At 63.8% G+C, this 13,131-nt stretch overlaps 1 protein-coding gene across 2 annotated transcripts in view; it reads left to right on the top strand.

The window, feature by feature from the left end:
* Positions 1 to 1,108: 1,108 nt before the first annotated feature.
* The window catches only part of OLFM1 (olfactomedin 1), a 35,066-nt gene continuing 23,043 nt past the window's right edge, over positions 1,109 to 13,131 (top strand). Inside the window, exon 1 of one of the 2 annotated variants that reach the window (XM_059410355.1) lies at positions 1,109 to 1,493. In XM_059410355.1, coding sequence (XP_059266338.1) covers positions 1,398 to 1,493 — 96 coding nt within the window. In that variant the 5' untranslated portion in view covers positions 1,109 to 1,397. The remainder of the gene's footprint in view (positions 1,494 to 13,131) is intronic. The other variant, XM_059410356.1, reaches the window with a different exon arrangement.

Here is a 13,131-nt window from a genome sequence, read left to right as displayed (position 1 = left end):
TTCTCTCCCCTTCTCCCAGGGGTCACCTGCTCTCAGGCTCTCAGGGCCCACCCCACTGGACGGCAGACCCCAGAGAGTAGGGGTCCTCCACGGCAGAGCCGCTCAGAGAGCGGAGGCCTGGCAGCCCATCAGTGCCTTCTCTTCTCAAGGTGCCCAGGCGCACCTGCACCCCCTGCCCAGAGGGTGCCTCCTCCAGTGCCAGGCAGCACGGGGACAGGTTGAGAGTTGGCATCCCATCCTGGCTCTGCCCCTCCTTGGGTGACACGCTGTTACCCCCACCAGGGCTCCCGTTTCCCTGTCTGTGCTGGGAGAAGTTTGGGCCATCCGCGGGCAGCCTTCTTCCCAGAGTGCACTTTCCAACAGCTACGCACTCAACAATGGAGAAGAGAGATGCGTGTCTAAGCATCTCTTGTCACCTGAGCTTCTCAGAAAACAGGTGCTTGGGGACTTTTATCCCCAGAAAGGGGTTTAAATGGGAAGTGGGAACCCCAGGACAAGCTGCCCTGGTCTACGACTTGCATCTCCGGCAGGGAGTATGTGTTAGAGGACAGCGTCCGGTGACAGGAAGGACAACACAATGCAGACCCCTGGGGGCCCCTTCCAGGCCTGTGTGCACCTGCCCCCCCATGTATGCACACTAACCACAAACACAAGGACAGATCCTCACCCACACGCAGCCCCAGGACACCTTCTGCGCCCCCATGCTGACCACCCCAGGAGGACACGAAGAAGGCCCACCCCAGTGCCAGGTGACCTGCTTGCTAACCCTGTCTGCGCCCCCCACTCCCACGCCTGCCTTGAGACCCCCTTCCAGGGTCTGAGTGTCAGTGTACCGTCTCATTAAGCGCTGACATCTAAGGACATGTTCACCTTCGGTCTCAGTACCTCCTGGAGAAGAGATGTCGAGCTTTCCCCGGGGGCGGGGCCGACAGGCCAGACCCTCCCCCGGCGGCTGGTTCCAGCCCCGCCCCCTGCCACCCCCATTCCCCAGGGCTGGGGTCCAGAGCCCCTGCGGCCCCAGCCAGCAAGGATGGACTCTTCTCTCCCGAGTTAAATTTCCCCCGCCTTTTTGATGTCACATCCTGTCCCAGCCTGCTTCCCCGCCGCCGCCCTCCCCACTCCCGCGCGTGAGCGTGGCGCGCGGGTCCCTCTGCGCCACCCGGCCGCCTTCCTCGCAAACTTTTGGCACCCCCGCCCAGGCGCGCCGGAGCGGGTGGGGGAGCGCAGGAGGAGGAGGGGCCGCGGAGGGCCGCGCCCCGCCCGGGGACAGCGGGGACAGCGCGCAGGACGCGCTCGCCATGCAGAGCGGAGGCTCCGGGTGCTGAAGGCGCGGGGCCAGCAGAGCCGGGAGCGCGTCCGCGTCCACGCAGCGCCGGCGCCAGCACCAGGGCTCCTGCATGCCAGGACGGCGGCGGTGGCAGCGAGACATGCAACCGGCCCGGAAGCTCCTCAGCCTCCTCTTCCTCGTCCTGATGGGCACGGAACTCACTCAAGTACGTGCATCCAACGCCATTTTCCTCCCCGCGAGCGAGTGAGGGAGCGCGGCGGCCGCCCAGCGCGCACGGGGACCGGCAAGTCCGGAGCCGCTGGCGGGCAGCTTGGCGCCTGGCTGGGGAGGGGGCCCGAGTGCAGCGCGCGGGGCTTGGAGGAAGGGGTGGGGCCGACCCCAGACTGCTGCGCGCCCCCACCTCCCAAACCCCCAGCCCCACCCGGAGCGGCTGTGAGGCTGCCCCCTCTCTCTCAGGACCCTCAGCCTCCCACTCCCCGGAGAAGTTCAAAGGGCAGCTTGAGGGGCTCCTCCAGCTGCTACTGTCATCTGGGGGGAGGGAGAGGTTGCCGGGCAAGGTGTCCAAGCTCCTGGCGTTTCCAGAGGTAGCTCTGAGTCCCACCCCCACACCCCTGCTACAGAGCATCTCTGCCTTTGGGGAGAACACTGCCCTTGGGGCTCCCCAAGCAGGTGGTGGTGGCAATTGTGCCCGGGAGGCCAGACAGTGCCTGCGGGGCTGGGTGCATTGTGGGCTCCGCGCGGAGCCTGGTGGTGGGGGGGGGATTGTGACCACATGCGCGGCAAGAAGTGTGAGTGGCAAGCCGCCGTGTGCCTGTGTGTGGGGACTGCTGGGCGTTTTAAGCGGGCTCGCCATCCCCTGAACAATGTATCAGTAGAAAGCCTGTCTCGGGCTGGTATTCTCCATTTTAAAAAATCCATTTCTGAGCTGGCAGGGCTGGGAGGAGGAGGGCCGTCTGAGAGCTCCGGAATGGGGGAGTCGCTTTGGCACCGGGGTGCTGGTTGAGGCTGCCAGCTTCAGGAGCCCGGCTGCTCAGGAGTGACATTAAAACGCCCTTTCGATGGTGCCCCTGTGCCACGCTCGGAGCCGAGGGATGCTGGCCCCTTGGAGCTGCGGGTCCAGGGGGCGGACGGGCGGCCCCACACCTTGGCCACAAGCCCCAGCTGCCCTGGCCCTCCTGTCCTCCCGCGGTCTCCCTCCATCTCGGGGTAAAGAGGAAACACAGAGGGCAAGAGGTGGATCACAGGAGAGAAGCCTCTGGAACAAGCTTCCCTTGTTCCGCCTCGAAGCCCTTGCTGGCTCCCTGGCTCTGCTCTGGAAGGGTGGGGGGTGGGGGGGGAGGTTTCTCTTGCTCCCACTGCCCTCGGAGACCCTTTCCCTGGTGCCCCCAGATCGTCGGCTTCCCTGGAGAGACTCGGCACAGTCTCCTGGAGAGAAGTTTTCTTGGCGCGGGGAGAGCCCAGCCGGAGGGCTTGTGCGCCGTGGATGGACATCTTTGCACATATGCACGTGCATACACACGCACTCACACACAGGAGCACACCCGGGCAGAGGGGAGCCGGGCAGGGGGTGATTGGCAGCATGTGCCAGTTTTGGGAAAGAGATAACTAGCTCTCCAGGGCCCCTGAAGGGGCTGTCCTGAGGGCCCTCCAAGCCTCGGTGGCCTTCTCGAGTCCAGGCACCCTGACCACAGACGGCTGTACTCTGGCGGTCTCCTCCTGGCATCTTTTTAAAGATCGCCTGTTCTGGGAAGAAACTTTCCGTTCAGCTTCAACTGGAAGCTTTGTGTTGGTGGCCAAAGTGTTTGCCTGGTCGTGCTCATGGACGTGCCACCCCCCACCCCCGCCCCCTCCCCCGGCCGAGGGTCAGCCAGCCCCCGCCCACACACCTGCCTCTCCTCCTGCAAACAGGTCCCCCTTCCGGACCCAGGTCAGCTCCTGCCCCCGCCTCCCTGCGCCAACCAAGGGAAATGGTGTTGTTTTCCTGTTCTGATGCGGAGCTACGGATGGAGGATGGAGGTCTCGGGGGACTGTGTCCCTCAGGGCAGCCCGGAGGCATGGCCCCACCCTCCCAGGGCTGCCTCTGGGGTTGGGCCGGCAGAGCTCTGTCTGCTGGAGGCCTATTGTCCTGAACTGGGGTGGGATTTTAGAACGAGGCTCAACCAGCTTAAGGCTCAACCAGCTTAAATCGCTGGGATTGTTCCTAGTCTAGGAAGGTTCCGAGAGTGGCCAGCAGCTCCAGAGATCCCCTTGACCTGGCCCTGCCCCGGTGGCAGGAGACCCCGTGCCTGTCCCCTTGATCAGTAGCCTCTAAGGTGGAATGCAGAGAGGGAGAGGGTGTGGGCCAGAACCGGGCTGTTGGGAATCGAGAGCTGCTTGGGGACATCCACGGACCCAAGAGTCTTGCTCTCTTGATCCTGAAGTGATTCAACCCTGGAAAGCCACACCTCGCGGCCTCGTGCACAAAGCTCCGAATGCTGGTGAACCCCTCAAATCAGCCAGCAGAGAGCCGAGCACTGGAGGCTGAGCCCTGCGGGGTCTGTCTCCCCCGCCCGTCCTGCTCCTCTCCCACTGTCTAAGCCGCTCCCACGGCCGCACCCTCCCTTTGGAGACCCTTCCCGAGCTCTGCACACGAGGCTCCAGGGCCGTCATGGTGGGGGTCAGCCCGCGTTCAAGTGCGAACGCGTCAGAAAGGCGAGGCTCGTACCTGCGCTTCACGTGTGCGGCCAGAAGGAGCGAGGGGCGGGGCGGGGAAAGCAGCACACGGCCGCGCCATCTGTCCCCCGACAGCGCGTGTGATGAGCCGCGCGGCCCAGTGCCAGCCAGTGATGGACGGCCCACTGCCTGCCAGGCGGGTGGGCCCCATGAAACCTGTCCTCGGTCGGAGACGCCTGACTCGGTCTCGTTCTTCGATTTCCAATCAACGGCTGGTGCTTCACGCTCCTTGAGAAGCGCCTTAGGAGTTTCCCGTGGGTGTGGGGGACCTGACCCTTCTGTCCTGGGGGAGGCTGGGTGCGGGGGAGCTGACCTCTCTGTCCTGGGGGAGGGGGGCACCTGGGGCTACTTGAGCCCCAGGCCCATCCGGTCCAGCAATAGGAACGTGCTGTCTGCATAGGAAGGTGCGAAATGCGTGGGGGCGCTATAGTAACAACTTGACTCGGCTGCCCTTACCTGTACCAGGCACCATTGGGGTGACCTTGAGAAAAACCCTTGGCTTCTTAGTATGAGCTTCCACCTTTTAAAAATGGGTTGCCTCTCAAAGACGTCGGCCCCCGACCAGACCCCGTCCTGCCCTGTTGCTAACCCGCCCCCGGACCGTGTGCTGTTCTCCGAGGCCAGCCGGTGGGGTTTGGCACAGTCAGACGGGGTTCGCGGTGCAGAGCGTGTCCGAGCCCTGTGGTCTGGCGTCTGGGCTGACAAGCTTCGTGGGAAGACCCGAGGCTCTGCCGTAATGGTTTGTGTAAAGGGCAGGAGAGTGTGTACACCCAGGGCCCTGGGGTCGGAGCAGGCTATGTGCCAGCCTGCGCTCCGAGCAGGGAGCGGGGGCAGGGGGCGGAGGGGGCTCCCCGTGGGTCTGACCTCGCAGGAGCAAGGCTGTGTGGAGGAATCCGATTTATTCTAACAGAGAAGCAAGGCTCCTGTCTGTAGCCAGGCTCAGCCTTTCTTGAGGACGCCAAGCCTCGCCCCCACACCCTGAAGGGCTTCCAGCTGTGAACAGTGAACTTGAGGCCTGAGTGTCGTTCCAGATGTGAGCAGAGCCGACTCCCCCGGGGGAGGTGTGGGTGGGCTCCATGCACAGACAGGACAGCTGGGGTGGGGTTAGTCCCTTAGAGCCCCACTGGGACCCATCACACCGAATCCGTTCTCTTCTGAGATTCTGCCCATCCCACAGAGGAAGACACAACCCGCTCCCCTGAGCAAATTTCATGAGGATAAAACAGCCCAGTTCTGTGACCTGTTGGAGTCTAACCTTGGACGGATGAGCCCCCCGACCTCCTGTCCAGCTGCGCGTGATCCTGGCCTCCCCCGTCTGTACTGGATGCTGGTGGTAGTGATGGGGGGGCGGGGGCTCGGGCGCTGTGGTCTTTTCCCGAACCAGTTAGTTCATGACGCACCGCATTTCAGGAGGGTCTGTGAGCTCCCTCCCCCCTTAGGGCTGGTCCAACAGAGGAGCATGGAGGGGACCGCCCCCCCATTCCCAGGTGGGCCCCCCTTCCAGGGACAGGGAGGTGCTGGGACACCAGGACGGCACAAAGCTGTAAATCCTCTTTGGCAAATCACGGAGAGCAATTTGCTTCTCATTCCACTGACTTCCGCCTTCCCCAGTAAAAAGAAAGGTAATTTTCTGCCTTGGGTTGTATTTATTACTAAAGTTATCAGGCCCTGTAATCAGTATTAACATCACCGTGGAAAGTAATACAAAACTAATTACCAGCTAAACTGAATTAGATACACGGCCACTGCCAGCCGGGCTGACAGGCCCAGGAGCCAATTTTTGGCTCTGAAAGGAGCTCGGAGGATGTTCCTCACACTCTGGAAGCAGCCGCTGTAGGGCCCTCCCCATGGCAGGGGCCCCCCCGACCGTCCAGGCAGCTCGGCCCCTGGGCAGCAGGCGGGAAGCAAAGATGTCTGTCCCTTCGCTTTCCAGGTGGTCACAGGCGTGAGAAACTCGCCGGACCCTCCGGCACAGGGTTAATCCCACAAGGAGGGTAACGGTCGGCTGGGTGTCCCCGAGTCCCACTGCCCGCCAGGAGTGCCGTCCGGATCTGCAGGGGGCAAGCCCAGCGATCCTTCACGGTCCAACCGAGGACCCCGAGGCTGGAGGGGACGTAGCTGAGTGACAGAGCCCTGGTGCGCGCCAGATCTGTCTGCCGCCTGAGACGCCGGGCTCATGTTTCCCATTAAGGCAGAGAGGAAGTGTGAAAAGCAGAGGGAAAGGCTCAAGGTCATGAGCAGCAGCCAGAAGGTGCCTGGAGCCATCGAGCCAGACCTGCAGACCTTTGCAGGGCAGCCCTGGGGCGTCGGGTCGGCCGAGTCTCCAGCGGCCGGCCCCGTGCTCGGACCTGGAAACTCAGCTTTAGAAGGGGAGCAGCAGAGCTCTGCAAACATTTTGGGGTGTTGCCCGTGCTGTGGTCTCCTTCCTACCATGAAGGGTGGCGGCCTAGAGCGAGTCGCCATCCCGGGGGCGTCTGGGAGAGCGCACCCAGGCCCCACCCCTCAGTCCTCTGGGGAATAACGTGAGGTGTGAGGAGGTTGCTCTGCATGTCCTTGGGGGTCCCAGCATCTGCCTGAGGGCTGAGTCGGAGAAGCCGCAGGACACACAGACACACTCAGGAGAAGCCGCAGGACACACAGACACGCTCAGCCAACGCCGCTCGTCGCGGACGGGCCGGCGGTCCCAGCCGCACCATGTGAGGCTCTGGCATCACCCACACAGCCCCAGGGGAGGAGGGACCAGACCCAGCTCCCCTCCCTCTGGGCCCGGGTTAAATCTTAGGACAATGGCCAGATGACAGAGGGTGAAGGTGCCTTTTTTGCTCTCGGGCAGTGTTTAAAGACTCGAGCTTTCCGACCCGCTTGCTCTGATCTGGGCCACAGGGACTGGTCCTGTGTGGTCCGTAGGCAGGGTTTAATGACACCTACAGTCCGTCGGTCAGTCAGGAGGAGAGTGGGCAGCCTCGGGGCAGTCTGGGGAGAGGCGGGCGGAAGCCCCATGCGCAGCCCCGCTCCGCGATCAGCAGCGCCGCTCCCGTGGCACCGGCGAGCAAGGCAGAGACTTCTCCGGGTGCGAGATGGCTCTCGAGTGTGGCTCTGGGAAGTAAGCAACTCCCACTTGTTTCAAGTGATGCTTGGGGTGTCTGAGGGTTGGAGAGAGAACAGAGGTGTGTTCAGACATGTTATAAATAGCGAGCTCAGCCCGCAGGGTGTTGGTGTTAAATCTGACAGCAGAGCGGGATTCGGAGCAGAAACGGGGATGGGCTTTCCGAAACAAACGCTGCCCGCGGACGTGAGTCCCTGGGCTCCTGCCCTGCCCAGCGCACCCCAGCTCCAGATCTCCGGGCAGCCCAGCCTCCAGGCCTTGTCCTGTGGACGCAGAGGCAGGGGCAGGGGCAGGTCAGCTGCGAGTGGGGAGCCGGGAGAGGGCGCCGGGGGCCTGGCATCAAGGCACTCTCTTTCTCCGGAGACAACCCTCCCTCTGTTGGAGCTGGCCAGGCAGATTTCTGAGGCCGAGTCCGGGCCCGGCAGGCAGAGCGTGGGCTCTGGGAGGGAAGAACGTGTGGCAGAGCCCAGGTCCTGCTTTGAGCGGGTGGTGACTTCTGGGGGCCTCCGCCTCCACCGCTGGACCGAGCGTGGACTCGCGGATGTTTCCGTGACTCTGTCACCTTCCCATCCACGTCAGGAACCGTGAGCTCGTGTCAGGATCCCTGACTGACTCAGTAGAGACGAGTCCGTCCTTCTCAGTCAGTTACAGGGACTTCCCTTAATGGACGATGGGAAACAGTGATTTTCGTGAGGGATCCCCGAAAACCACGAGTTCAACCCATAGGGCCCTGCAGAGTTATCTCGTCTGGGCTCTTCGAAGGGCCTCTCCCAGACGTGGACCCCATTTCCGCTGGGCAACTAGGAGAACATGCAGCCGTGGCCTCCAGGTCTGGACAAAAGCCCATCTGAGGCAGCGTTTATGAGAGCAGCATAGAACTTTCCAGAGCGGGAGCAGAGAGTGTGAGGGCCCACAGGGAGGGGCCATGGGCAGCCAGCTCTCAGCTCTCTCTCTGAGGGCTGGAAGGGGGTGTCATGGCTCAGGGAAGAAGCAGGCCTGGGGACAGCTGTGGGTCACAGAGCACCCCCCCCGGGAGGCAGCTGCTGTCCCCACAGGGCTGGAAGAATCACCGTGAGCCCCAAAACCTCAGAGGAGTTTGAGCCTGCGTGGCCGGTGGAAGGAAGTGGCCTGGGAGGAGGCTCGGCACCGGGCCGGGCCAGCTCCCTGCAGCACAGTGAGTGAACTTCCAGCAGCGGCAGCTCCCAGGAGCGATGGAGCACGTGTGGGGCAGGCTGGCGGCGGCTCGTGGAGCCCTGGCCTGGGTCTTCTGGATCCGCTCCGGACATGCTGTCCTGGTGGTCGGCCAGAGAGCAGAGCATCCTCAGCAAAGCGCACGTCAGGCCTTTCCACATGGCCCAGCCCCACAGCGGCTATGGCCGGAGCCCCTCCCCTACAGAGGGCCCGGCAAGTGCACGGGGCTGGGCCAGGAGGGGACCCCCCCTTGGGAACGCGTGTGAGGAGCAGGGACCCTGTCCACCGCCGTCCCGCAGGGGTCAAGCCAGAGGCCATGGAGGGGGCGGAATGAGGGGATGCTTGCATTGAGCTGCCCGTGGTGGGCCACCGTGGCTGCTGGGAGAGGGGGTTCAGGTCATCTGTGGGCTCCTCCCAAGGTGCCCGGCCCCAGACCAGACCCTGTCCCTGCTGCAGGGTGTTCTTCCCGGCAGGAAGCAAGCGGAGAGGGCGCGTAGGGGCTGGAAGGAGCAGAACAGCTCTGCAGGGACCCCCCCTGTCTCCCACGTCGGTCTTCTCTCTTCCCCCACTCCAGCTACGGGCAGAGAGCTTGCAGGGTTTCCTCACAGCAAAAAAGCATCCAAACTTGGTTCTTTGGGGGTGTCCCTTGGCTCCGACCTGAGCAGAGTGGACCTGTGTTCTGTCTGTGGCACGGAGATGTCCCGAGTTCCTCCCCGCGGGCCACCGGAATGCAGCGGGCCTTCGTCAGGTCGTGCCCCGACCCCCCCCCCCCAGGTGCCGTCCCCTAGAAGAAGGACGCGGCTCTCAGCAGGAGGGTCCTTCCGCAGGCGCGTCACGTCGGCCCTCCTTCCGAGAGCTCTGAAGCCCTGGGCGCTCAAGGCCGGCGTTCTTGTTTTCGTGCGTGCTGGTGAACTTGCAGAGTCCACCAAGGTCAAGGCTGGAGCATAGAGACCTGGCTGGTCCCCCCCAATTCACATGTTGACATCCTAACCCCAAAACGTGACGGCACCGGGAGGCGGGGCCTTCGGGAAGCCCTTTGGGATGCACTCTGCCGACATGACAGGTCGAGTGCCCTGGACGTGGCGAGGAGGCAGGCCCCCCCAGAACGCGACCCCACCGGCCTGTGCTCTCGGATGCCCAGCACCCCCCTCCCCCGCTGTGAGCCACAAATATCTGTTGTTCACAAGCCGTCTGCCGGGGCTGCTCTGAAACGACCAGGGGAGCAGACACCACAACAGCTGTCGGGCGGAGGGACACCACGTTTTGGGTCTTGGTCCTGGGAACGGAAGGCGCCCCAGGTGACCTTGGACAGGTCTCGCCATCCTTCTGAGCCTGACCCAGTGAAAGCATCGGCCAGGGGCGTCCACCATGATGAAGGGGCGTCGCGCCCCCCCGCGTGAGGGTGTCCGGGGCTCCGCGCCTGCTCCGTTAGTGCTCCGGGGCTCGGCCGTGTCGTGAACCTAAGTGAGGCCTTGCTGCTCGGGAAATCGTGCGGAAACTGGGATTTAAGTGCCTCCTCAGGAGCATGTGGGGTTGGCCGGCGCCAGGGGTCTGTGATCCAAATGCCTCGTTCTTCAACGATTCATAGTTTGCTTTGGGAAATACGGTGCGGCCGTCTAAACCGGATCGCACTGGCTCGAGGCTTCTCGGATGACCCTCTCCAGCGCACGAGGAGGCGTCATCTCTGCTACTGACGCATGGAGTCCGGCCACTGGAGAGGACTTTGCTTGGGACTGGATGAGTCGGAAGTGACTTCCCTCCAACCTCCAGCTCGTCAGAGCAGGAGTGCAGGGCAGGGAGACAGGGGTGCATGCCAAGGTGATGGGGCGCAGGGCAGGGGGCAGGGGAGAAGGGTAGGGGGACAGGGATGCAGGGCAGCAGGGCGTCAGGGGTGCAGGGCAGGGAGGCAGGGGTGCATGCCAAGGTGATAGGGGTGCAGGTCTGAGCGGCAGGGGTGCAGGAGCAGGGCTGTACCCGCTGCACACCCCTGTTCTGTCTACACACACCGTCTGGGAGGGAGGGACATGAAAGACGCCTCTGTCCACTTCTTTATAAACACCGACAAGGAAGAAAGAGGTGGAGATGAGGGGCTGAGCGGCGTCTGGCTGGGTGGAGACTGGCTTCCCCCCGACCTCCCAGGGCCAGTTCTGCTCCTGAGTCACGCAGGACCTCCGAGGCACTGTCCGCATGTGGCAAACCCAGTACGAGTAACCCAGAGCCGCGTGTTTAAAAACCAGCTCCCAGCCATGACTTGACGGAGGGGGTGTGTGTGTGCCAGAAACCCTCCCCCCAGCTCGCCGACATGACTGCAGAGGCGGCTTCCCCAGGCCAGCCCAGTGCTGCGCCCAGGGTCAGAGCGAGTTCCAGGCAAGCGGAGCAAAGCTGCTCCGCGGTCCCCAGACTTTCCTGCCTGCACCGGTCCCTGGGACGGAGCGTCATCTCTGTCATCCCCACGGCCTGGGCTCCGGTCTCTCCAGGGAGGAGCCCGGCCACGTTGGTGCTCTAAAGATTTAGAGTGCCAACTGCAAATCCTTATGGACATTACTGACGTCAAGCGAAATCAGATGTTCTTCAAAATCAGGAGCTTTTTGTCGTTGCCTAATTCTTGACACTGCGCATCTGGAGTCTCACCGCCCGAGAACGAGGCTCTGCTTGGCGGGCGCTGTTTTTGTTTCCAGGCAGGACTGCTTCAGCCTTTGCGTGTCTGTTAGCAGCAGCAGCAGCTCTCAGGAGGGGTGGCCAAGGTCTCTGCATGGGGGGGGCGGGGGCGTACGTCCCAGCTCTGCCATTCACTTAAACCCTGATGGCTCAGTGGAGGGCCCTCCTGGGTACATTTTGTCTGGTGCCAAGCAGGATACCTCCCTGCGTGCCGAGGCTGCACCTCCGCTAACCGTCCAGTCTTCGTTATACCTGCAGAGAAAGCAGACGATCACTATGATCGAACCCATTTCATAGATGGGGAAACTGAGGCATAGGAGGGCTATTGCCCTGGCTCGCGTCTCCCAGCTGCGGCCGGCTGTCCGCCCCGAGTCTGCATTCTCATTCTCGGCGCTGAGTGGCTCATCCGTGATGCTCCCCTCTGGCCAGGGCGTGTCCGCGGTGGCAGTGCCGGCCGTCTGCTCTGGCGCTGGGACCGTTTCTGTCCGGGGCCATACAGCGCTCTGTCCCCATGTCTCGGCCTTGTCCCGGGCTCGGTCCACAGCCGGCTGTCCCTGTGTCTCGCACTAGCAGGTTATAGGCAAGTACGTGCAGCTTTTAGGGCCTAAGAGTTTGTAGATGGGGTTGAGTTTGACCTGGAATTCTTCCCACCAAGTAAGTGGCCACTGTCTGCAGGGGCATCTGAGTGTGTGGTTTGGGCTCCGAATCCGTTTGTCGTGTGCCGGCCGAGGAAGGAGGCAGAGCGCCGGTTGCCTCCCTGGTGACCTGGTGCGACCCAGGCTCCCCAAGGCTCCGCAGAGCCTGCAGTACCAGCACACGCTGGGAGATGGCGCCCTTCCCCAACGCTTGGAACTGGCCTCCCGCACTCCGGCTTTCCTCAGCGAAGCCAATCAGGAAACCAACCCTTCCCCCGGGGTCTCCCCCCACCGCACTCAGGCCAGGACGTTCCTGGCTGTCATCAAGTCCACTCTCTGAAAGGGGACGGAGCAGAGTGAAGCCCCTGGGAAGGCGGTGCCCATCTTCCGGGGGCCCCAGGAAGGCTGGCCCCTCGCAATCCCCTTTCGGAAGGGGGTTTATTCTCACCCAGGCAGCAGCGATCTGGGGGATTCTTCCCTTCCCAGAGGGCTGGGGCAGCTGGACAGGGACCGGAGGAGGTACCTTTCACCCCCTGGAAGCTTCCTGCGAGGCTAAAGCCCTGTGCAGGGGTGCGACCCAGTCAGCCCCGGCGTCCGAGACGCGCACGTGTCCTGGCCTGACGGTGCTTTGAAGGCTGGGCACTTGAGCTAGAATGCCCGGCCCCTCTCCCGCAGCACGGGGGCTTGGGAGCACCACTCTCGCCCCCCAACCACAGACCCCAAGGCCCCCACCCAGGGCCATGCTCCTCGAGGGCAGGGCACCTTTAGCTCTCCGGCTGAGATGCCTGAGCCACAAACTTGAACCCAGCTCCTGCCCTGTGAGCTGGGCCTTGCACCCCTCCTGCACACTCGGACCCCTCCCACCCACACCCAGGAGCCCACGCTGGTGGGTGCCAGCCACTGCCGCAAGACCCTTGCTTCCCAGAGGCATTAGAGCGCCCCTACCTGCTCCCGGAGAGCCTTCCCCTTTACACTTCTTTCCCTCTCCCCCGGGGCTGGGGCTGGAGACCCCCTCCCAGCTGGGCTTCAGGGGGCAGCAGGGCTGGCCTGGGAAGCCTGGAGCCACCCCCAAGCAGGTCCCCGGCAGCCAGAGCTGACCGCCTGGTCCCAGAGGGATGCCCAGGCCTGACTCAGCCGGGAGGGTAGCCAGGGCGCACGGATCTGGACAGCCAGGCCACAGAGGCACAGGCGGATTTCAGGGCTCGGGGCGGTGGTCAGCTTTCCTCCCTGAGCACCCGTCTCAGCCTCTCGGCGGCTGGGGTTTGCAGGCCTCCTTGCCAGCAGCCAGGGGGCGGCGGGGAGCCGGAGCGGAGAGGAAAAATCCACCCATTTCCTGGGCAGATTGCGTCGGCCGCCGCCCGGCCGTGTCCCCGCCTCCCGACCGCGGCCCCCGCGCGCAGCCAGCGCGGCGCTCAGAGCCGGAGCCGGAGCCGAGCGGGCGGCGGGGCGCGGGCGCAGGGCGCGGAGGGGAGGCGGCACCGCGGACACCGGGCGGCGGGCGGCGGGCAGTGGGCAGCGGCCACTCTCCCCCCGGCGCCCGG

The sequence above is a fragment of the Mustela nigripes genome, chromosome 9 (assembly GCF_022355385.1).
Source record: "Mustela nigripes isolate SB6536 chromosome 9, MUSNIG.SB6536, whole genome shotgun sequence".
Taxonomy (NCBI): Eukaryota; Metazoa; Chordata; class Mammalia; order Carnivora; family Mustelidae; genus Mustela; species Mustela nigripes.
The sequence above is the reverse complement of the archived record's forward strand: the minus strand, read 5'-3'. Positions and strand labels throughout refer to the sequence as shown.